Genomic DNA, 26,001 nt, shown 5'->3' on the forward strand with positions numbered 1-26,001 from the left:
GGGAAGAGAGTTCTTACCAGATACGGTATCTGCTGGCACCTTGATCTTAGACTTCCCAACCTCCAAAACTATGAGAAATAAATGTTTGTATTTAAGCCCCTTAATCTATGGCATTTTTGTTATAGCATCCTGAACTGACCGAGACAAATGAACACAGAGAAGTGCAAAAAGCGTAAGCATGCAGCTTGATGAAGTTTTTGGAAATGATAAAATCCATTTAATCATCACTAAGCCCAAGAAACAGGACATTTTCAATACCTCAGAATTCTCCTTGCACCCCTCCCCAAGCTCACAGCTATTCTGATCTATTGACAGATTAGTATTGCCTCTTCTGGAACTTTAGGTAAATAAGAATAAATAGAATGTGCTTTTTTTGTGTTTGGCATATTTGTGAGATTCAGCTATTGTGAAATTGAAGTATATTCATACCTCAATTTATTAATTTATTCTATTCCTGATAAATTGGGTTGTTTTCCATCATTGTCTATTATAAATAGTATTGCTATGAACAGCCATGTGCATATGTGTGCATTTCTGTTAGTTGTATACTAAGGAGTAGAATCAACAGATCATAGGGTATGCATAAGGAGACTGACAATTTTCAAAAGTGGTAGTACCACTTCACACTCTCACCAGCAGTTCATGAGAGTTCCAAGTGCTACAAATATTCACTAAGGCATTTATTTTCACCCTTTTATATTTTTCCCATTCTGTGGATTTTAGTGGTATTTGACTGTATTTTCATTCCTCTAATAAATACCAAGGTTGAGCACCTTTTCCAAAGCTTATGTACCATTTGATTATCTTCATAGGTGATGAGCCCATTCAAGTCTTTTGCTCATTTTTTGAAATTGGGTTTTACTTCCTTTTCATATTTATTCATAGGATATCTTTATGTTCTCTAAATATGTCCTTTTTTGGATATATGAACTCCAGAATCTTCTACTTGTGGCTTGCCTTTTCTTTCTGTTAATGGTTTATTTTGTTAAATAAAAGTCTTCTTTAATTTCTCTCAACAGTGTTTATAGCTTTATTTGGAGGTTTTCCCATATCTTTCATTAGATTTATTCCCATGCATTTGATGATTTTTGGTGTTAGTGACTGTGGTATCTTTTTTCTTTTAGAATTTCATTGTTTTTTGCTGGTATATAAAACTGAAATTATTTTTGTATATTAACCTGGCACCATCCAATTTCTAAATTCACTTATTAATTCCAATATATTTTAATTTATCTGAAGACTATTTTTTGTTTTCTAGATATACAATAATGTCATATGTAAATAACCTTTTATTTCTTACTTTTCAATCTTTATTACCTTCTATTTTTTCATCTTGCCTTTTGTACTGGCCAGTAGGACCTTCAATAAAATGTTGAATAAGTGTAGTGATAGCAGAAATTCTTGTCACATTCTTCATCTCAAGGGAAACAATTTCCATATATCTTTATTAAATATAATATTTGCTCCACAGTTTTGTAGATATACTTTATTAGATTAAAAAGTTGCCTTCTATTCATAATTTGCCAATAATTTCTTATCTTAAAAGAATGTTAGGGTCAGCCCAGTGGCGCAGCAGTTAAGTGCGCAAGTTCCACTTCGTCGGCCTGGGGTTCGCCGGTTCAGATCCCGGGTGCAGACATGGCACTGCTTGGCAAGCCATGCTGTGGCAGGTGTCCCACATATAAAGTAGAAGAAGATGGGCACGGATGTTAGCTCAGGGCCAGTCTTCCTCAGCAAAAAGAGGAGGATTGGCAGCAGATGTTAGCTCAGGGTTAATCTTCCTAAAAAAAAAAAAATTAAAAAACCAAAAAGAATGTTAACCTTTTTTCTGTATTCATTAAAATAATCATATGATTTTTCTCCATTTTATCTGTTAATATGGTTAACTGGTTGATTTTTTAATGTTAAACCAACCTTACATTCCTGGAATAAACCCAACTTAATTAATTATCCTTTTTATTTGTAGTTAGATTTGATTTGCTAATATTTTGTCTAGGATTTTTTGCATTTATGTTCATGAGAGAGGTAGGTGAACCTGTAATTTCCCTTTCCTGAAAAGGTCTTATCAAGTTTCAATATCCAGGTCATTCTAGCCTTGTAATATTTGTTGGGAAATGTCCCCCCTGCCCTTTAAAAAATTTTCTGGATGAATTTGTGTAAGTTTAGAATAATTTACCAGCAATGACATAAGGACCTGAAGATTTCTCAGAGAGAAGGTTTTAATCAAAGATTCAATTTCTTTAAAAGGTGTAATACTCTTCATACCACTAGGCAAGGGAAAATGTGGAATATAACAACCTGATCAGGTCAGACTTTTAGAAATTCACTCTGGCCTTACTTCAGAGGTTGGATTGAAGGCAGCCAACACTGGACAGAGACACCAGTCAGGAAACTGTGACAACATTTGCTCGTTGACATCAGTGCTAGCCAGTGGCAAAGACGTGGAGAAGAGGGGAACAGGTGAAAATAAACATTTAAATTTTTTTCCAAAAGAAATTATTTAGAAAAGAGGGTAATAAGACAAGGATGGTCAATCTTAAAAGTCTGAATTAACTGTGTATTTTTTTTACTTCCATAACGAGAATCAGAGAGCTGGCACCATTTCACAAGGTTCTTGGCCAGCCTGAAAACTATGACCTTGGAGCATCATTTATTCAAGTTGCTAATCAAAACACAGGACATCAAAACTAGTCATTTTTCACCGGATGGAAAGTGATTCCCAAATATAATACAGTATTATTATTATTATTCCTTGACTGAGGTGTAGGCGTGGTCAGGGTGGACCTTACACCCGTGATATATCCTTCCCATCTCCCCGTTCCCTTCTCGAGTTTCTTTTTGACACTTCCCACCCATCCCCATCTGGGCCCTGCTCATGACTTGACAGGACACAGGGGTGATGGCCATTGGAAGCAAGTTGAGCTAGGAGGTATTACCTGGATGTTCCTCCTATAATTATCCAGGGGAGAAGGAGAAAGAGGAGAACAGGAGACTTCTTGACTAAGTCAAGCTAGGAACAGAGATACCGTTAAGCAGAAAGGGCTAATAAGTGAGTCTAGAGAAAATAACACAGGGTGTTAAGGAGGACACAGTGGGCAGTGAGGGGTGAGGAAAAGACTTAAGATTTAAATCTGCAGTGCTGGACTGCTATGCAGAGTACCTGTGTGTGTGGGCTCTGTCATGTCTCAGGCTCAGATTCTTTAAATAAAGAGCCCTAATGAGCCCGACAGTCCCCTCCCCAGTGTCTGCCTTTGTCGGGTTTTACTCTGGCTTTTCAGTTCCCCTCTATCTCACTTTATCTTTCCTTCTTCTAAGCCCTTAATCCATTTAAGCTTTTTTCTCAATTAGTTGATGTTGACTTCTTATTAAACAAAATGTGATCTCTACTCTTTTTTGGGGGTCAGGTGGGGGGAAGATTGACCGTAAGCTAACATCTGTTGCCAATATTCCTGTTTTTGCTTGAAGAAGATTGTCCTTGAGCTAACATCTGTGCCAATTTTTCCTCTATTTTGTATGTGGGACACTGGCTCAACATGGCTTGATGAGCAGTGGGTAGGTCCATGCCCGGCATCTGAACCTGCAAACTCTGGGCCACTGAAGCGGAGTCAAACTTAACCACTATGCCACAGGGCTGGCCCCGGTCTCTACTCTTAAGGAGTTAAAATTCTGATGGAGAAACAAGTATAGACACAAATGATGTCAAACTCTTCATGCTAATTAGAGAAGACCCAAGGGCTCTAACTTCGTACGGCAGGACAGCGGAGATACTGTGAGAAGGGGGTGTCCTTGATTGTGTGCCACAGGTACACACACTCACTGTAGCACAGAAACACATGGGGACGTTTGTTTCACACAAGACTTACAAAGGTGGTCTAATCAAGAATGTGTTAATGTGAAGGCCCCGTATTGACACTGTCCTTGGTAAGCATTTTGTAATTTATATAAAGCAGACCTTGGGTTTTCCAGACACTTCATCTGCTAAGTGTCAACAGAATACAGCTGAGGTTGCAATGTGTCAGCAAGGATGTCAAGGGAGAATTCAGAGGGTCAGATCTTCAGGGACTTGGCTTTCTTGGCTCACGTGGTGTTCTTAAAGTGTCAGTGGCTCATTCTGGCTGGCAGCTTGGAGAATTAGTCAGGATCAGAATTAAAAATGTACAGGCCACAAAGAAGGCAGCAAATGATTGGAGATAGCTTACTAATACCTTCCAAAAGTACCAATGCTGGTAATTGGAAGTCCGGAAGCTTCCACATGCATCCATTCCCATAGGTTGCTCTTGGCTAGATTAAAAAAAAAAAAACCATCTTTCCAGTGTTTCTCAAGTGTCATTTTGCCTAAGAATCACCTGGTTCCTGTTCAAGTGAACGTTCTGGGCCCCACACACAGACTTTCTACAGGACTTTCAGCGGTTAGGATGAGATATCTACATTCCTGCAAGCACACCAGGTATTCCAGGATCAGGTGGTCTGTGGACCACATTTTGAGAAATGCTGCCTTCAAGTCTTCCACGCTCCCCAGCTGTCAGATCACTGTGCGAGGGGCCGTAATTCAATCTATTTCCAAAGGGGTCTGGAAGTAGTTTTTCATTCTCCTCCCACATTCCATCTGTCATCTCCTTCTGCCACTCTGTTCTAACATTTTCTTTATGTTTGTACCCTCTTCTCAAGCACCTCACCCCAAACCATTATCTAAGCTCGAGGCATTTCACACGTGGGCTGCTGTTCCACTTAAGTCAGCCCACACCAGGGCGTGCAGCCGAGAAGTGCACTGAGTAATTTGGGCCACAACCTTCTTTTGACCCCATTACTGCATAACTCAATTTGCCAGAGGTGCCAAAGTGATGACCATAGGCTGAGTCTTATAAAGGGTTGCGTTTTTTTTTTTAATTTGAATTTCTTGTTAATATTTTAAAATGAGAGAAACTTCCCATAAGCATCCAGATTTCTGGCTATTTTTAAAATATCAGAAGATCTGGCCACTCTGGCTGGTTTCCCTAAGGGTAACAGTCAGCGGGAGTTGAGGAGAGGCTGTCCCCTTGAGACACGGAGCAGAGGTGCATATATTGTAAAGATAAGGAAACTCAAGCATCAGGGCCCAGCTACTTCAAGGCCCTTGACCTAATATTGTGTTTGTAATTTTGTATTTCTTTCTTAAAGAGGCCTCCACAATTGTACAAGTTTTAGACTTCACGAAACCTGGATCCACTCCTGCCGCTCTGCTGTATGTACTCCCCACACTGAGGCCAAGGATTGGGTATCATTTATCATCAGACTTGCCAGTAGCTTTTCTTAACATAGAGAAGTAGTTCTCTGAACTCATGGGTCTATAAAGACAAAAAGATCAACAGAGGGCCTCATACTTCAGGCTGAAAGGGAAAGAGCCTGTCTTTTCGCAGATGTGATCTGGCCTGTATCCCTGGCGTTTGATTTCATGACCCAGTTCGCCTTCTACAATTCATGATTTGGTAAATTCTCTGTAGCTGGGCCAACATTTTTGTACCGAATCATCAGGCTTGCTTTCTTTTCCATTTCTGCAAAGACACATTTAAATCTCATCAATTTAATTCTTATTTGGAGGGTGGCTGCTAAGAATTTCCACGTTGAAGAAAGGAAAATAAAAGTGATATCAGCCTATAGCAAGAGAATGAGCTGTATATCTTGCTCCTTTTGAATTAAATGTCCCAGCGGGAAAGGACTGGATCTTCTCTGTGTCTGTTACTGCAAATGTTTGTGGGCATGGCTAAATGTTCTCTGAGAACTCAATCAACATTCACTGATGCTGATGAGAACATGTATAGAAGAGATGACAGTGCATGTTCTGCAGTTACCTTCTCAGGTTTGATTTTTCTGTATTGGTCACGGCTGGGAGCAGATCCTTTTATCCCATGGCATTAGAGCTCTGTGGAAATTAAAATATTTTTGTTGTAACAACATGCTGTAATATTGGGAATTTAGTCACTGCATTTCCCCTTCCAAGATACTATTTGCTTTACTTCAATGTTTCTTGTGTTGTTCATAATGTTGTTTTAAAGCCTCATTTTTCACTCCAGATTGTTAAGGATTTGGTGATGTTATCTGTGAACATATTTATCACTCAGCAAGAACCTACCTCTGCTCCTCTGTGGAAATGGAGGAGAAGGGGCGTGCACTATAGATCAGCAGGCAGGGAGTCTTCCTGAGCAAGTTATTTGAAGCTTATTTTAACACTCTCTATTTGCATAGACTGCTTGTCATCTCTTCTTTTTAGATAACATCTTATTAAAAGGAAACCCCCTTTTGAAGGTGTAAAAATAAGACTAAACATGAACAAAAGGGCATTTTGTGAAATGTGGTAATTTGCCATATCTATTTTTTAATTTTTCCTGGCTGGAGGTGTAGTGGGGGATGTGACTTATTATTCTGAGTCTGAGCCATTAACTATTTTTTTTACAAAATAATGGGTTGAGGGGCTGGCCTGGTGGTGTAGTGGTTAAGTTCGCATGCTCCACTTTAGTGGCCCGGGGTTGGTAGGTTCAGGTTCTGTGCACAGACCTAGCACAGCTTGTCAAGCCATGATGTGGCAGCATCCCATACAAAATAGAGGAAGACTGGCAGATGTCAGCTCAGCAACAATATTCCTCAAGCAAAAAGAGGAAGATTGGCAATGGATGTTAACTCAGGGCCAATATTCTTCACCAAAAAAAAGGAGGAGGGGGGTTGAGAGTCAGTGCCCATGGGGTCAGTATGGACATTTGTGGATCATGACTATGGAACTCGTCAAGGAGTTGATTATTTTAATGATGTTATTAGTGGTACTAGCTTAATTGTTCAATAGTTTCTCATCTTAGTTATATTTGCTTGCATAAATGTCAATCTAACATTTTTTCCCATTTTTTAAAAATTTCTACATCTTCAATACTGTCGCTAGGCACTATAAACCCACTTCCTGATTACTTTCCAGTGATGAAGAGACTGATTTCTCTATTAAGAGAACTGTTTCATCCTGAATAAAATCATTCAATAGACAACTTAAATTCTTATTCAGCCATATCATCAATGGTATGTTGCAGTTTTCCAAACTTTGCTTTGAATCTACCAACCCTTGCCTCACGCTGGAGAGAGGCAGCTCTTTGCAATGTGAACATTTTGGTGACCACCAGTGAATCTCAGAACCTTATTTTATGCAATCACTGAATTACTTAAAAGCATCCTGGACCGTCTGATTCCAGCGATGGTGCACAAAGAAATTGGGTCAATGTTTTACTAAGGCCAACTACTAGTGCTGAGAAAGGTAGTTTTATAAACCTGCTTCAAGGCATTGGAGACTGAGGGCAATGAAAGATTACCAGACCATAATCCCAGAAAAAGATGGGAATCTACAGAGGTAAACACGGATTTTGGAGCTGCTTTTCCTCGGGGAGCTTTGCAAATTCTAGAAAAGGCAGCTGATAGACTGAGAGCTAAGCAACACTTCTTAAAGTTTCCAGAGTTGACAAAGACAAAATTTGAAGTCTAAGTCCTGCCAAGGCGATGGTGGTGGGTAAATCCAGTTGTGGCTTCACATCCAGAAGATCTGCCCCTGGGGATGAGAGCAAATAGGCAGTAGGCTGGTGGCCCCAGGGACTGCAGCTAGTTTGGAATCATCTCTAGTCTTGAAATTGTACTAAGATGATTCTAGAATGCTTGTGCCTTCAGACGTCTGAAAGAATCAAACAAAAATCCTGAAAATGATATTACAAGAAAGGAAAATGATAGGCCGATTACTCTTATGAACATAGATGCAAAAATCCTAAATAAAATATTAGCAAATGGAATCCATCAATATACAAAAAGTACAAATACAATATGGTTGTTTGTTTCCCAGAAATGCAAGGTTATTTCAATATTTGAAAATCAACCAATGTAATTCACCAAGAATAAAGGGGAAAAAAAGACTATTTGAATAGAGGCAGCCAAAATATTTGATAGAATTCAACTATGTTCATAAAAAACTCTTAGCAAACTAATAATAGATAAAATTTCTTAAATATAATAAAAGGTAACTACAAAAAAAGAATAAGCAGATATAGTACTTAATGAGGAAATATTAAAAACTTTCCCCTGAGATCAGGAAAAAGAAAGAACGCTTGCTATTACCACTGCTTTTCAACACTTCTCTGAAGATCCGACTCAGTGCAGTTAAGTCAAGGAAATGAAATAAAATATCGGAAAGGGAGAAGTAACTGCCATTCACACATCACATGCTTGCCTTCATAGACAAATTCAAGGAATCTTTAGATAAACTATTACAATTAATAAATGAATTTATCAAAGTCATTGAAGAAAAGCTCAGTACACAAAAAAACAAGTATATACTTATATACAAGCTCAAACAACTAAAGAATGAAAGTTTGAACATACTTAGGAATATAGCTAACAAAAGACAAATAAGAATGAGGCATGGAGAGAGAAAAAGGTGAAAAATACAAATGAGAAGTTAAAATATGTAGAAAATACAGTGAAAAGGTCTAAGACATGAGTAATTGTAGTCCCAGAAAGAATGTGGCAGAAGTGATCATTGAAGATGCAATGGCTAAGAAATTTACAACACTGGTGAAAGACACCAAGGCATAGATCACGAAGTCCTATAAACTACCAATAAGATAAATAAAAGGAAATCCACACCTATGCACATCACAATCAAACCGCTAAAAACAAACAGCAAATAGAAAATCTTAAATGCAGCCAGGGGTGGAGAAGAGCAAAGATATATTACCCTCAAATTACAAAAATTAGACCGTGAGCTGACTTTACATGAGAAACAATGGTCTCCATAAGAAAATGGGAAAATATACATAAAGTACTGAAACAAAACCATGCCAACTTAAAACTCTATTTTCATCCTTAAACAATGTAAATGAAATGAAGACATTTTCAGATGAACAAAAACTTAAAGGATTCAGCACTGGCATACCTATTCTTAAGAAAACACGAAGAGATATTTTTCAGGCAGAATAAAAATATTCCCAGATGGAAGGTGGGAGAAGCAGGAAGAAAGGAAGAGCAATAGAAAGGGACATTTATGAATAGATTTGAATGAATATTGGCTGTATAAAACAATAATAAAAATGTCTTATAGACTTAAATTAGGAGGCAGGTAAAAGGAATTAAAGTATTTTAGTATCCTTGCCTTGTCCGAGAGGCAGGCAAGAGTATCGATAAACATATTCTGATAAGTCAAGAATGCATGTTGTGGGGAGGGCAAAAAGGGTAAAGCGGCACATATATATGGTGATGGATGGAAACTAGACTTTTAGTAGTGAACATGATGCAGTCTATATAGAAGCCGAAATATGTTGTACACCTGAAATTTACACAATGTTATAAACCAATGTGACCTCAATAAAAAAAAAATGCATGTGATAGTCTCACAGGTATCCATTAAAAAGAATAGTAAAAGGGCTTATGACTTTGAAGCTAATAGCAGGAAAAAAATGGAAAACAAACTCTGAGTCAATCCAAACAAGTTAAGAAAATCAGGAATGAGGAAGACAAAACAGGTAAAATAAATGGAGATCACAGAGTAAGAGTATAGCTTTAAACCAAATACATCTGCAATTATATTAAATGTAAATAGACTAAATAATTCAATTAAAAGAAAAATTTCAGACTAGATTAAAAGTACTATATAAGGTTTATAAAAGATACTCCTAAAATATAAGGATACAGAAAGTCGGATACACAAAGACTAACCAAAAGAAAGCTAATGGATAATAGCCATCTTTTATCAGTATTAATATCAGATAAAGTATTTTTCATTAAAAAAGTATTTTAAATAAAAGACATGATTAATAAAGAATAAAGGGTTTTACTCACCAGAGATATATAATAAAGCTATATTGTATGCAGCTAATAAAAAAGCCTTAAAGTAAATGAAGCAAAATTTGACAGAAAGTACAAGAAGAAATAGATTCGCATTCATAGTAGGAAATTTTAATTCAGTTATTGATAAAATATATAGACAAAAACCAATAAGCACATAGAAGATTTAACAACATGATTAGCAAATAACCAATAGATATACATAGAAATATACAACAATTAAGAAATACACTTCTAAATAGAGAAATATACTTCTAAATAAATGGGTCAAGGCAGAAATCATAACAGAAATGAAAAAATATTTTGAACAGAATAATTAAGTAATTACATATTAAAATCTGTGGGATACAGTTAAAACTATGCTTAAAGGGAAATTTATAACTTTATATGCAATGAGGGATGTCTGAAAATCAATGAGCTAACCATTCATCTCAAGAAGCAAGAAAAGAATATCAAATTAAATGTAAATTAAAAGGAAAGAAAGATAAGGACAGAAATTAATGAAATAGAAAACAAATGTAAAATAGAGAAAATCAATGAACCGAAAATTGCTTCTTTGGAGAATTTAATAAAACTGGTAAACCCCTGCTGAGACTAATCAAGAAAAAGAAAGAGAAGGCAAAAATAATCAAGGTCAGGAATGAAGAAAGCAACATCATTATGAACTCAGGACATTAAATATATAACAGAATATAATGAGCAACTTTATGCTGATATATTTAAAAATTTAGATGAAATTTACTAATTCCTTGGAAAGCAGAATACATTTCATGCAAAAGAAATAGAATAGTTCTGCAAATATTCAAAACATAAAATCTATTGCTTAAAACCTCCCACAAAGAAAACTCTGGGCCTTGATGGTCTTAGTAATGAATTCCACCAATCATTTAAGAAAGAAATACCATTGATATTATGGAAACTCTCTCAGAGACTAGGAAAAAGAGAACACACCCAACATGATTCATGAGACCAGCATCACCTTGATACCCAAACCTGACAAGGACTCTAGGAAAAAGGAAAATTAAAGGCCAATCTCATTCTTGAACAAAGACAAATAGACTAATGGAATAGAGAAAAATTACCTGTGACATATATAACTGACAAAGGGATTGATTCTAGAATATATCGAGATTGTCTACAAATCAATAAGAAAAAGACAATCCATTAGGGGCAATAGATTTAAATGGGTATTTCACAAAAAGAATATTCCAATGGCCAATAAAAATGTAAAATGATGCTCACAACTTCATTAATAATCAGGAAAATGCAAATTAAAATCATGAGATACTGCAATATATCTACCAGAATGGCTAAACAGACGGATAATACCAAGTTCCAGTGAGGATGTGGAACAAAAGGAACTAGTCAAACATTGCTGGTGAAAGTGTAAATCAGTGCAACTCTTTTGTAAAACTATTTGGCATTATATAATAAAAGTGAACGTACACTATCCTGCAACTGAGCAAGTCTATTCCTGGGTAAATATATCCAACAGGTATGCTGGCATATGTGTACCAAGAGTGTTGCACACAAGAATGTTCTCAACTGCATTATTTGTAATAAAACAAAACTGAAAACAGCCCAAATGTTCACCAATTAAGAAAAAAAAAAGGGGGCCAGCCCGGTGGTGTAGTGGTTAAGTTTGCATGCTCTGCTTCAGTGGCCAGGGGTTCACAGGTTCAGATCCCGGGCGGAGGCCTAGCACCGCTTGTCAAGCCATGCTGTGGTCGCATCCCACATAAAATAGAGAAAGATTGGCACAGATGTTAGCTCAGGACCAATCTTCCTCACAAAAAAGAAAGAAAAAAAAATTCCTACAGGAGAATATTCCACAACAGGAGCCAGGGAACTTGAGCTGGTAAAAGAACAAGTCTGAGAGTGATTCATCCTCTAGTGTAGACAAGCTTGGGTGAGGGATCTTGATTCAAGATGGAGAGGATGGATTAGTCCACATCAGCACGTGTCTGCTCTTCACAAAAACCTATCTTATCTCTAAGAAGTGCCATTTAGTGAAAATCCCTTAAGGGACATGTGATCCTCGCCAGCCTGACCTTCCTCAGATTCCACTCTTCACCATGCAGGCCCATGAGAAAGCTTCATTTTCATACTTCATCAGTTTACCCTGAAAGAATTTCCTTTTCCAAGTTGTGTTTAGTGCTCTTCTCTCTGCAGGAAGACAAGCCTACGTCCTGGCACGTGGTTCTGGGGCAGGAGAAGCAGAGCTGGTAGAAGAGTCTATAGAGACTGACAGAGCTGGGTTTGAATTCCTGCTCCACTTCTTACCAAATTGTAACCATGGGCAAAATTACTTGATCTGTCCAAATTTCAATGTCCTCATGCATAAAACGGGGGTTAGAATCCACACAGCATAGAGTTACATGAAGATTACATGAGTAACATCTATAAAATGTCATGCACAGAAAGATGCTCAAATGGTAGCTATTGGTATTTTATGTTGACTGATTCTTACCAGCTTCCATTTTAGAATGTGTGGTTTGACCTTGACGCAGACCATGCCCTCTCTCCCCACTAACTACACTAAGAACTCCAAGAATGAGGTAAGTGGTTCAAACCAAGCCATATTGGACCAGAGAAGTTGGGCTCAAGCCTAGATGAGCTGACCAAGGAAGGCATTTGTGTGACACTTGAATGCAGGCAGATTTCCACGGACAACAGCTGGAGGGGGAAGGGAGGAAAGAAGAGAGCCGGGAGGCCATCCAGGCAGAAAGAACAAGATGAACCTCTGGACTTTCTTTTGAAAACCAGACTCTGATGGTGGGGACAGAACTACTATCCTGTAAATGTTTTATAGCCTTCCTGTACCTTGCTAGCCAGAGGGGATTTTCTTTGCCTGCTTTTTTCCATCCTTTTTAAGGAGCTTCTGTCTTTGCTAGCTCAGTTCCTAGGTTTCTATGTTGTAGTATCAGGCAATGTGCACAAAAACACAAACTGGATTCTGGGAAAGATAAAAGAATAGGGCAGACGGAAAAGAACAGTGAAAGGAGACAGCAGGCTGGGTGTCGAAGAGCGTTTTATTTGGAGTTGAGAATCGGAGAAGGGAGGGAGTTTGGGGGAAGCAATAGATGACAACTTCAGAGAATGCTGTAAGTGGCAGAGGTAATCATACAATGACAGAATGGCCAGTCCAGGACTTGGAACCACTTGTGCATCCTTCACCACAGTCCTTTTTAGAGCTTTTTCACTACCCCAAAACGAAGGTCCACTCTCTTTAGCCATCAACCCCAATCCCTCTATCCCCCCAGCCCAAAGTAACCACTGATCTACTTTCTGCCTTCATAGATTTGCCTATTTCAAAAATTTAAATAAATGGAATTATGCAATATGTAGCCCTTTGTGACAGGCTTATTTCATTTAGCATAATATTTTCAGGGTTCATCCATATTGTAGCATGTATCAGTACTTCATTTCTTTTGTTGCCCAATAATATTACACTGTAGGTCTACACCACATTTTATGTATCCACTCATCAGTTGACAGACATTTGGATTGTTTCCATTTTTGGCTATTTTGAAAAATACTGGTATGAAATTCACATACAAGTTAGTGTGCACATATGTTTTCATTTCTTTTGGGTATATACCTTGGAGTGGAAATGCTGGGTCATAAGCTAACTCTGTGTTTAACCATTTTAGGAACTGCCAGACTGTTTTCCAAAGTAGCTGCACCATTTTATATTCCCACAATTTGTGCAATGTATTGAGGGTTTCAATTTCTCCACATCTTCACCAACACTTACTATTGTCTACTATTTTTTATTATAGCCACACTAGTGGGTATGAAGTGTTATCTCATTGTGGTTTTGATTTGCATTTCCCACATGGCTAATTGACTGAATTTCTATTTAAGATACTTTTTGGATACAAAATTACTGAATTAAGGGTACAACTTTTAAGTTGATATGTAGTGCCATATTATATGTAATGCTTTTCATTAATTGTACCCATTTTACTCTGCCTACAAGTATATAGAACACTCATTTCATAATATCTTTATCAAAATAAATATTATATTTAAAATCTTTGCTGATTTAGTGAAATTGGAGTTATTTATTTTAACCTCATTTCTTATGATACTGCGTTTTTCCAAACACATAATAATTATTTATATAACTTCAGGGAGCTTATATTCTTTGTACATTTTCCTGTTGAGTCTTAGTTTTTGTTTTTGAAATTGTTCTTAAAATAGCTGACATTCATCTTGAATAGTTTGTTAGATAAACTTTTGAGTAAATTATTGCTATAAAATATTTTTAGAAAAAGCAGTATTTCAGAGTCCTTGCAAGAAAAAACCAGAGTAACCCTTTTCAAACTATTAAAAGAGATTTAGAAAATTTTTAAAGTTGATATCTGGTTGTTTACATAATGCAAAATATTAGACAAACGAAAATTAAATGAGAGAGAACACTTTGATTACATGAGACATATCAGTGCTTCTCCCTGAATGCAATTGAAAATTTGATGATAGTTTATGTTCAATGAAATGGAGGAAATTAGAAGTGGTAATTATTTTGGGTTTGATCCTTTCATTTAGCTTCTTAAGCACTTCAATTGCATTTATGGAAATAACTAGAGCTTTTAAAATATTTCCTGGTGTAGATCTCTCAACGTTTCCTTGTGTTTAAAAGAATTTCATGATAAAATCTAGGTCTGAGCCCTCCATTCCTTTTTGGCTAACAGCATTCTTAAACAGAAATCGCTGCCGTGTAACGTGCACCCTCAGGCTAACAGTGCTTCCAGAAGACTGAGTGTGAGAAGTGAGCTGGTGGACACTGAATCACCAGCTCCCTCTCTCCCTCTGATTGTTTAGTGCTTAAAGGTCAGAACTGCTCATAAAATAACGGAATTACAAATATCTCCAGTTTTTCTTTAGGAAGATCTGTGAGCCCAAAGGGCTCATCCAAAACTACAGAGTAGTTCTGAGTTTATAGTCTTCTGAATTTACGTTCTCTTTTTCCAGGCCTAATGAGTCTCCCTTCCTACCCAGAGCTGGTTGTTTCGTATGGCTAAAGCCAGAAGGAGCACAGAGTTATGTGGGATGGAGGATGGACATTATGTTCTTTTCTTTAAACTGTATCTTTAAATAGCTAGATATTGATCCAAGAAATAGGAGGAAACTTTTTATTATGTTTAAAGATACCATATATGGAATGGGGAAGAAAGGTCTCAGAAAACATCCTGAGTTAATGTATGAGAACATCATTGGTTTGGGGACACACTGTGTGAAGGGAGTAATTTAACTCTTTGTGACTTTTTCTCTGCCAGCGGCATTACATAAGGCAATTTGCCAAGTGTCTCTGTGTTCCTGGTTGGGGAGGTTATTCAAGAATGTTGAGGAATGACAAGTGTTCTCAACAGGATTCCTGAGTTGGGGCCCTGTTATGGGTTGAGTTGTTTACCCCAAAATGATCTGTGGCAGTCCTAACCCTCACCGTACTAGAGAATGTGACTTTATTTGGAAATAGGTCTTTTGCAGACGTAATTAGCTAAATTAAGATGAGGTCATACTGGAATAGAGTGGGCCTTTAATCCAATACGACTGATGTCTTGATAAGAGCAAAACTGAGACACAGATATACGTAGTCTGTAGAACACCATGGAGACAGCGGAGGAGACTGCAGTGAAGCATTTAGAAGCCAAGGAACACCAAAGATTGCCGGCCATCACCCGAAGCTGGGTGAGAGGCACAGAACAGATTCTCCCTCACAGCGCTCAGAAGGAACCAACCCTGTGGACACCTTGAGTTCATACTTCTGGCCTGCAGAACTGTGCGAGAATGAACTTCTGTTGTTTCAGGCCACAGTTTGTGGTAATTTGTTACAGCAGCCCTAGCAAATGGACACAGGCCCCAAATCTCCAGCCAAACTGCTTAATACTTTTGTTTCAATTTCATTTCTTGTAGAAAATAATAACGCCCACCTATTCAAGGACCCAATGGGCCTCTATAAGGGAAAGCTTTTATGTTTGGCTGACTGAGCCTTCTGGCCTTAGAGGAATTCCCAAGACTTCCACCTCTCTCTCTCGGCACTAACACTGCAGCTTGGAGACCAGTGGCTCTTAAACTGGAGCATGCATCAGAATCACCTGGGGGGCTTGTTAAATCAGATTGCATGGCCCCACCCCAGAGCTGTTCATCCAGTAGGTCAGGGGTAGGGCCTCAATAATTTGTTAATCTAACAAAGTTCCAGGTGATGCTGATGCTGCTGGTCTGGAGACCACATTTCAAGCACTACAGGATTAGACACTTAGGGAAGATTTATGGTGGAAAAATAACACAGTCAGCCTCAGAGGGAGTCCTGAAAGGGTGGGGGCTTTGCATCATGTGCAGATAAGCCTTAAATCGTATTATCACAAATGGGTCTCAATCACTTTGCCCTTGCTCCATGCCGTAGCACCCGAAAGTCTTGAACTATCTTACTGGTTACAGGTTCCTTTCCCAACTTCATTCTGAATTTGGAAGTTGTTTTCTTGTACCTCTGGGCTTGGGCTTGAATGTCTCCCTATTGTTCCATCTTGAGCTTCCCTGAGTGATGAGATTTGAGATCTGATTGAAAGTTAATTTCAGGATCCTTGTGCCACCTCCCCCATGAAGCCTGTTCACCATGACTCCGCCCTTCCTTGGGTTCATAACACATTCTACATATTGCTAGGTGCTGCATCGTACCTACATCAGTGGAACCAGTTTCATGTGATGGTCACTAAGTGACCTTCTTGTTGATTTGTGGGGCCACACATTCTGTCAAGCTAGGCCGCGGAAACTAAGCCATCATCGTTCTTCAGAAACATTTTAAATATCCTTTAAGTCTTAATAAATTTCCCCAATTTTTTCCACCCACTCATTCATTCGTTCATTTGTTCACTCATGAAATACCTTGTGAACACCTGCTGTGCACCAGGCCGTCAGCACTATGCTGGGCATGCAGTGGTGAACAAACCCCCACAGCACACGTGCTCCTGGAGTCTGCAGAGTAGTGAGGGCAGCGGGGAGAGAGACATAAAAAAGTCACATTAATACATGCAAAATCACAGCGGTGACAAGTGCAGCAAAGGAGAACAGTACTCAGCTATAAAGGACTATAAGGGTGAGGTTTGGCCCTTTTGAGGGGTCAGGGAAGGCTTTCGATTGATATCTGAAGTATGTGCAGGGAGTTATCCAGGTGTAAAGCAGAAAACAACTATTCCAGGCAGAGAACAGTGCATACAAAGACCTGGTCAGAGCAAGGAGCGTATCGGGGACTGATCTTTGAGTGCAGAGAAGTAGGGGCATCAGGTATGTTAGGGGTTCTGGGTGCCCAAGGCTGGAGAAGAGGGGAAGAAGCCAGATGGTGTAAGGCCCTCAATGCCGTGTGTTCTTAGTCTGGGCAGGTACTGGCCCTCGGGCATCTCCCTTGCTTCTACTGACTGCTCTCCCACCTGTCACCACAACTTCCCCCCCTCAGTGTTCCGGCTTCACCCCTCCACAGCTTCTCCCCACTGTTCCGTGTCAGGGAAGTCCTTCCTCCTGCTTTACCAGGTGACTTCTCCATTTGGACTTTTTTCTCTTCTGTCCTGTATCCTCCAGTGACTGAGCTCTGTGAGCCCTTTAAATTTCCGTGTGACTCATGTCTGCCGTTCAACTGACTCCTTCCCTCTGTGAGTGAACATGCCCAGATCTCCCAGCTTAAAAGAGAAAGTTAATCAGATCTCTTGGTATGCCCTGACTTAATGAACTATTCTCTCTTCATCCCTTGACTTCTATTGGGGTGGGTGGGGGGCAACGGGGACATCTGTCTTTGCTCCTCCCACTTCCTCTCCTCCACTGACTCCTCAGTCAATTATCTCTTGACCAAGAAAAGACTTTCCTCACTGTTACATGTGCTCATGGGTCTTATGCTTGCAGGCTGGGATGAGCTTACCCTCCCCCTGTAATACACCTTCAAAGTTAAGGGCATCTTAAGAATTGGTGTCAAAATTCTCCCAATTCAACTCAACAATATTCACAGGAAACAAAATGTTTTCAAGACCTTTGTTCTAAGGAATTTCCTACTTGGCAAACTTCTTGGGACTGGACCTTGAAAGACAACTGGCATTCTCCAAGAGGGTGGTGTTTTAATGTTAACTTAAATGTTTTAAAACAGTGCTTTATATTTGATTTTTTGTCTCGAAGTTAGCTTTATATGTGTGAGCCAGAGAACATATAAGCTGTACACATTTACTAAAACCACCAAAAATTTTTTAAAAGGCAGAAGAAAAAGGGTCCCAAACAAAGATAAATGATCAATTTTTTTTCATATATGAAGCTGATGCTGACAGAATATTGGAAAGTTGTACTCTGAGTTCTGAGTATTTTTGACGGGTTTTTGTTGAACTAAGTTCTCTCTCCTTTCTCACCTAGACTTTTCTGTAATCAAGAGAACACAAGCCGGAGATGACAGGGTAGAATGTGAACTGTGACTAAGGAATAGCGCTTCTCTGCCTGGCTAACTAGCTACTAACAGAACTTGGCCTCTTTAACACAATGCTTTACCAGGCTAACTAGCCAGATCCTATGTTCAGGGTTAACAACATGCCTTCAGAATCTCTAATGATAACATCCACCCAGGAATAGAATAAATCAGCCGGTGGTAAAGACGCTCTAACAATTTACACTTAATGAAGGTTGTTCTCATTCCAGGAGCAGGCACTGCTGTCTCAGCTTGGCATTTATTTACCAGCATTCAGCTGCCAATTCCCAGGGGCTGGGGAGGTTCAGGCCCTGGCAGCCTGACTCATACTAATCAAATAAACAAAAGGTTTGATTTGTAAAACAGAAAGTCAGTGTCTCACAGGGAGAATTGACACTTGCTAAAGGACTATACTCCTTGTCACTCAATCTGTCCACCCTCGTCTGAGAAGGAAGCCTAATGCAGTGCTTAGCAGGAACTGTAGTTGCCTAAATTGCTGTATTTGAGTGGCTAGGTCTGAACAAGAAATGGAACTGAGCTTTGAATATTATTGCAGGGGTTGAGAGTGGGGGAGGATAAATCACTTAGAGTTTGTTGATTGCAAGTAACAGACAGTGACATTGGCTGACTGAACAAAGGGGAATTTATGGGAAGGTCATCAGGACTCCCCAAATTGACAGAAAGTTGGAGGTCCAGGTGTGGACACGGCGAGGGAGCAGCAATGAGGACCATGTAAGCAGTCTGCTCAGATGGAGAGAAGTTCAGAGAGTTCCAGGCTTTCTGGCCTTCTGCTGGCTCTAGCTTTTAAAATTTCATCAGCCTTGTAAAATTTCAATTAGCCTATATCTAACGGGTGTTTATATTATCTGCTAAGCGTTGTAAAAGTAAAGATAAGACCCTGCACTCAAAGAGTTAAGAATCCAATACTATATATCGATATCTATAATACATGTTAGACCGTGTTCACAGCAGAGGTGTGTCATCAGGGCTTTGAGAGTCCACAAATGAAGAGAGGACACGGAAAGGATGGGGAAGACTTCAAAGGAAACGCACTAGAGATGGGATTGGAAATGACAGGATTTTGCTAGGGAAGTTGGAAGCATTTCAAACTGGGATGTAAATAACGAAAGGGGCCCAGATGTTAAGAGCCTAATGTAAGTCACCCACTTGGTTAAGATCCCTCCTCCGCCTCCTCCTCCTGTGATTGGATTAATAGGGTTTAGCTAAGCGAAGAGGAAGTTTTTTCAGGGAGAGGCCCCTGTGCTTTGGAGGGAGGAGGGCTCTTTGGGACAAGTGGAAAGCTGAGGTGGGGAGAGAAAGATCCATACATTCCCCCTCCAAGAGACAAAAAAGTGTGCTTCTCAGTGTATCTGTTGGAGGGTGAGTGGTAGGTGAAAGACCTGGAAGCAAGGAAATAAAGATGGTCTTTCCCTTGATTTCCCATCTCTAGGAAAGAGCTTGTGAGCCCTGTCCATGCTAGGTGGGGGCCCAATGCTACTGGCAGCATCCAAAGGCACAAAATCTTATGCTGAGCGCTATTCACACCAAAATGACTGTCTGGGTCCTGCACAATCCATATTTTAATACAAGGCTGTCTGGGGAAGGCCGTTGAACATCAGACCCAATGTGATGAGCATAGCATCAGTGGCAGTGATAAATTGTTCGAGCTTTCATTCATTCATTCCAATCTGTGTTTATTAACACTGCCCTAAATTGAAACTTAGAGGCTGGAGGAGAAAAAGTTATGATAAGTAAATCACTTCCTTTCATTGCTTTTGTTTTCTCATCTGTAAAATAAGAAGTTGGGATTTAATGCCTTTGATTTGCTATGTTTCCTGGGCTTAATGAGCTTACACAGAAAGTCAGTTTGCCCTCGTGTGGCCCAGAGGAGCAGCATTGGGCTGAAGGGCGAAAAGATGAGAGCTGCTGCTTGTCTTCTGCCTCCTTGGAATGAAGGGCCCTCTGAAAGCACCAGGGATGCAGTGGCTCTGTGCGAGCTAGAGGTCTGGTATTTGCCAGGAGCTTTGCCATAATGCAAGGAGAAATAGTGCATGAATGATGTGATGGAATTATTGCTGACCATGAATTTCCTGTCCAATTAGTGAGGTGAGGCTGTGTGGGGGTTTCATTTAATTGGAACTTTCCTGAGCAGATCTAGGTTTATTTACTATTTTGCATTGATTTGATCTCAGGAGATGAGAGGGCAGCATGTTGAATTACAACAGCCTTTTATTAAAGTTCTTCCTCACTGACCTTTGGTTCCCCTTTCCCTTGCATTGTGCTTCTGCATTTTTCCACAGAGCCTCTGTCGTGGCTTCAGTGCGACCGAAGGGGCACTCCTGTTTGAAATTTTTTCAGTGTCTGGTGCATTCGTCCCTCTCTATTCAAGTCACAATAGATGTCTCTAAGACGGGTTTTCTGAGTTGCTAGACTGGAAACTCCTCGGGGTTCAAGGTCCAGTCCACTTGGTATCTCACCTTTCCATCTCCCCACATGTTCCACCATCAGGCCTGCTAGTAGGAGGACCTCAGCAAATCTCTTTCAAAACATCTCAAAGGTCTTTACAGGTATAAAGTGTGGCCGTAATAGAAATACTGGATTTACATGAAATCCAGGGGATATCTGGGAGAGTTAACTATGGTTTCAAAAGGATTTAAAGTTCTTTCTCCCAAGGTAGTTCCTTTGAAGTATAGCAGGATGAATACTCTAAGTAGGTGGATGAAGAACCAGGGAAAGAGAGAGACTTGTTTGTGTAAAATGTAGGGCTCAGTTAAGTATGCAAAGTTCTAAGGAGACTCTTCAGGTCCCCGCTTCATACCTTTCATAGTTTCATAGAGACCAGAGCTCATGAATCCCAGGCCCTTCCGCTTTGTAGATTACTTGCTATCTGTTAGCAACTTCAACCAAGGCCCATCCTTCTGTGAAAATGTTCCATTGTTGAGATCAGGGACCAGGTAGGAAAAATTACCTATAAAATACTTTTTCTATTGTACAAGTAATGGGAAAACATTTTACAAATTGGGAGAAGAGAGAAAAAAGTTCACTCCTAATAGCTCTACTCTAGCCCAGGGGTTTTCAAAGTGTGGTCCCCAGACCAGGGCATTAACATCCCCTGGGAACTTGTTAGAAACGTACACTTTCAGGTCCCACCCAGACCTATTGAATTGGAAACTGGGAGGTGGTCCAGCAACGGGCGCTTTCACAAGTCCTCCAGGTGATTCTGATGCATGCTAAAGTTTGAGAACTGCTCTAGCTGCACAACCATTGTTAGCATTTTATGGTAATCTTTTCATGAGTGTGTTTGTGTGTTTGTGTGTGTGTGCATGCAGCCTTCACCAAACTGTCAGAGTACAAAAGCAGTCATTGTAACACTAACCCCCAAATCTCTCTAGCCTAGAGCCCCACCTACTCCTGTAGTGAGTCCAAACTCCTGCTTAGTGTCAAGCATCTTAGTGCTTTCTTAGTGTCAAGAATCTAGAAATCACCATGGTGGGCCTCATAGATGCGAGTAACTGTCCCTAGGCATACCACTTCATGGGGCCTTTAACGATTTGTCCTGGACTCATGGATCAGTAGCCCCATCTATCTATCAGCAGCTTTTGTCTTTCCCTGTCTGATGTTTCTCTGAGACACAGATTGTGCCTTGCTCTGACATTTCTTTAGAATTCCCTGTGGGTCGTCAGAGCTTACTGTTCACCCTCTCTAGCTGATAAGAGGTCAGGGTATGGTCAGTACATGGAGCCACCATTCCCTCTGACCTTCAGGCCTGGGGACTAATTCTGCCGACTGCTTGGGTGAGGTTGCACAAAAGAGAACACACCTCCCTAAACGTCACTGAGGCTTTTTGTCAGAAAAAGGAAGGCTACTTCATGGACATCTAATGACAAAAAATAAAATACATGTGGGCCAAGGCAAGAACTGGAAAACCTCTTTTCATCTTCTGAGAAATGGGAAGGCATTTTCTCAATGTGCTTCAGTCAGGATAGACTAGTTTTGCCACAGTTGCAATTCCAGACTCAGGGAATTAAAATTACTCGGTTTATTTCTCACTCATGCTAAACATCTGCTGAACATCAGCTGTGGACTTTGCCCCTCTTCGTCATCACTCTTGACTCTGGTTGACAGACCACAAATATCTAGAACACCGTTGCACAGGCAAAAGAGAGCTTTGCAGCATCTCATATCAACAGTTAAATTCTCTGCCAAGAAGTGACAGTCACTTTTCTTCCTAACCCACTAGTTAAAACTTGTTGCAACGTCCCACTTAACCACAAAGGGTTTGGAAAGTGCAATTCTTCCGTGATCTGGAAGGTACATGAATATAAATAATGACTACTACCTGGAGATTTTCTCCTTTTGTCTGCTTTTCTCTGCAGACGGTCCATGTCCTCCCACTGCTCCATTACCCACCACTATCGGCTTGAGTCTGCCTTTATGTGTTTCAGTTCACATCATCAACAAGGACTAGGATTGGTAGAACAGCCTATGGACAGGATACCTCGTATCAGATGTTCACCTTGTGCCCAAGCAGTCTGGCTACCCGGTGGGAGTGGGGTCTGTGGTTCCTCCCAGGCAGCAGGGGTTGTGGAGGAAGCTCCCATTCTGCCACGTGGTTTCCTTATTCATCCTTGGAAGTCTCTCTTATCTTGGCTTCTGCCACTGGTTTCTCCTCCTTGTATCTTTGGTCCCTAAGAGGGGACAGCGTTCAAGTTTTTTCCTATGTGCTCCTCAGTGCAAGAAAGACCATAGGAAGCGGCTCATTTCCAGAACCCAGAAGCCATGCTCTGCTCTCAATTCACCTAATTCCATCAGTTTCCTTTAGTCCAGCCATATACACTTTGTTACATATGTAGCATTTGTACAACTTAGTGACATGCTTTTTTTACATTATATAATGCTTATTTCAGATTGAAATTCCTAAGTCTGCTATCGTAAGTGAACAGCAAGTTCATATTCGTACTTTGCCATTTCTATAAACAAAGGATTAAATGCTATTTCTGTCTTAATATCCCGCTTCGATTCTGTTTACCTGACTGGCTTTAAGGGTTTAAAAAAATTTTTCGTCTGAAGTTGGTAAATTGTATCAGACCAGAAAAAAACAAAAAGAAAAAGAAGGCGTCAGTGGCTTTCCCTAACGTTAAGTAGGCTTAAGGGATATCGAAACGAGGGCAGAGAAATGTTTTCTGTGACCAGTGAAGCGGGGCCAGGGCAGAGAAGGAGCGCTGACTTAGTCATTACCCCAGAGAGCGCCGCTCCTCCAGTGCAGGCTGCGGAGAGCCTGCCTCAAAGGGCGGGCGGCCGGGCGCAGGCAGCGCCGCTGCGGCTACCTGGAAGCCGAGCAAGTCACCTGAGTCGCGCCGGTGCCTGGCCTGCCAAGCTGCAGCGACCGGTCCGCAGTCCGCGGGTGCACGACCGACACCCCAGCGGCGGGAGCCCGCCCTCGGCCCTCTGACGAGGGGGCCGGCCCGCCGGGACCGCGGAGCCAGTCGCCGCGGCAGCGGCCGGTGCCCAGGTAGCTCGTACCGCAGCACCTGCCCAGCCACCCCCGCGCCCGGGGCGGGGCTTCCCGCGTCCCCTTTAAGAGGCCGCATCACCCGCCCCTGACGTCAGGGTGTCTCTCCGCACGAGCCCGCGTCCCGCGCCGCTCCGCGTCCCCGCGCCCACAGCCCCGGCGGCGGCACGACGAGCGGCGGCCCGGCGAGCGCGCCGCCCCGCTCGGCCCTCCTGCCCCGTCCGCCGCCTCCTGCCCGCAGCCGCAGCCGCCCGCGCGTCCTCCCTCACCATGTCGGTGGCCGGGCTCAAGAAGCAATTCCACAAAGCCACTCAGGTAAGGCGCGTGACAGGTGCGCCGCGGGCCGGTCCCGGGCGGAGCGGCGAGGGGCGCGCTGGGCGCTTGCAGCCGGCGGGGGTCTTGGGGACCCCGGCCCGCGCCCAGCCCGCCCCGGCCGCGCCCCGCATCGCCTCCTGCCCTCCGCGGCGGCCCGGGGCATCCCGCGGCGGGGAGCCCGCCCTCCGTCCTCCGTCCCCCGCCCCACAGCGGCGCTGCGGGCGCCCGCAGGTCCCCGTGTCCCGCCTCCGAGCCCCGCGCGCCGCCCCCGCGCCGCCCCGCGTGGGCGCCGCAGGGAGGGGACGGCGGCGCTCAGGTGCCCGGGCGGCGCGGCGCGGCGGGAGATTATGTAAAGTCGCCGCTTCCCCGGTGACCTTGCGGTGTCGGTGCGCCGGCTGTCCCGGGATGTGCTGGCACGAGGGTGGCCCGCACTGGGGGTGGCTGCGGGGATGCCCGCCGTCTGCGCGCTTCGCCTGTGGCCCCTGCATCCCTCCTTCCGCCGCATTCGCAGGCTCCAGAGGAATGGGAATGGGGCGTTCTCCTGGGAAGCACATGCATTAACTTTTCCTTGGAGAGCTCGGTGGTGAAACTCCTCTGAGGCCAGGGCTTGACCAGCACTCTGCGTGTCTTTAAAAATTTCCCGTGGGTTTTGCAGCCTTAACGTAACCAAATTGTTGAAGACTTAAAATCATCATTTATTTTAATGTGTTATTTTTAGTGAGCCTTTTACGTCTTGATGTGTTCATCTTTCTCTGTGGGGTTAACAAGCTGTGATTATAATAAAACTTTAATTCAGATTCTAATACTTTAAATTTCACTGGGCTCGTTGAACAATTTTATATAGGGACAAATAAGTGAATACTTATAATGTGACCTATTTCTTATATAATAAGTATGGTTACTATTTTTTTATCTTTCTGAAACAGTTCTAGTTTAAGGGATCTTTAAGTAAGCACTTTGTTGGTTTCTTTAAATATTTCTCATAATTTAGCCTTAAATATTTTTTCATAGATTAGCCTTAATTAATACTGAGCTTTCTCGTAGTTTCTCAGAAGTGAGGTTTTTCCCAGGCTACCACAATAACAGTCCTATTATAAACCCCATACAGAAAAGGTGAGGGTTGTGTTATATCTTGGTTAAATTAGAGTGGCAGATGCAGCATGAAGTTCATCTTGTCTGTACCCACATGCCATCTTCATCACCACAGACTTGCCTTTGTAGAATCAGTTATATCTGTGAGTTTGGGAAATCAAGAATCCTAAGACGATTTCAGTAAAAAAAATGCCCATTAATTTTTGCTTTTCAAATTGGATCTAAGACCTCTCTGCCGGAAGTGTTTGTAACTCTAAGTGCCTTGTTAGTGTAATTTGGAAGACCTCTAGTGACTTTATACTTCAAATTCCTTCAGGTTTACAGAAGCGGCATGTGTGCTCCCCATAAATTCTCAGGCAGGACTTCATTGATGTCACCAGCCTTTTTTTATTTCAGGTACTTGTCACTTCTGTAAAGCAGACCTCAGCACTGAATTTACCAACAATACATCCTTTTTTTCTCTTTGATTCTGAGGACTTCCTTTGCAAGTCTTGGTGCCCTAAAAGGCAGTTAGGAACCTTGGCTATGGAGTGGGAAAAGCTAAGGCTTGACCCGCCTCTGCTGTCTGTGACTTTGAGCAAGTTATTTAACTTTTGAATCTGGCCTTGCTAAAATGAAGATAATATCCGTTTCTTGGAATCGATATGAGGATAAATAAATTTGTAGAGCAAATGTAAAAAGTGTTCAATAAATGGTATTAACGTGCAGGATAATTTTATAAATATAAAATACTGTCTGTTATGTTAGTAATAATGAGACAGGAGGAAATTGCAGAAGCAATAATTTTTAGCTTTGCTATCTT

The 26,001-nt window shown here is 41.3% G+C and overlaps 1 protein-coding gene and 1 long non-coding RNA gene across 3 annotated transcripts in view; one reads left to right on the plus strand and one right to left on the minus strand.

The window, feature by feature from the left end:
* Nucleotides 1–1,418: 1,418 nt before the first annotated feature.
* On the minus strand, nucleotides 1,419–24,202 carry LOC111770183 (uncharacterized). The gene is made up of 3 exons (XR_002803271.2): nucleotides 24,062–24,202; nucleotides 16,729–16,818; nucleotides 1,419–1,781 (listed from the first exon to the last, which is right to left on the minus strand). It is a non-coding gene; the product is annotated as an uncharacterized lncRNA (long non-coding RNA).
* Nucleotides 23,430–26,001, plus strand: part of SH3GL2 (SH3 domain containing GRB2 like 2, endophilin A1) — a 196,677-nt gene continuing 194,105 nt past the window's right edge. The window contains exon 1 of one of the 2 annotated variants that reach the window (XM_023627407.2): nucleotides 23,430–24,107. In XM_023627407.2, the coding sequence (XP_023483175.1) occupies nucleotides 24,063–24,107 (45 nt within the window). In that variant the 5' untranslated portion in view covers nucleotides 23,430–24,062. The remainder of the gene's footprint in view (nucleotides 24,108–26,001) is intronic. The other variant, XM_070248234.1, reaches the window with a different exon arrangement.

This window comes from Equus caballus, chromosome 23 (assembly GCF_041296265.1).
Source record: "Equus caballus isolate H_3958 breed thoroughbred chromosome 23, TB-T2T, whole genome shotgun sequence".
NCBI classification, from domain to species: Eukaryota; Metazoa; Chordata; class Mammalia; order Perissodactyla; family Equidae; genus Equus; species Equus caballus.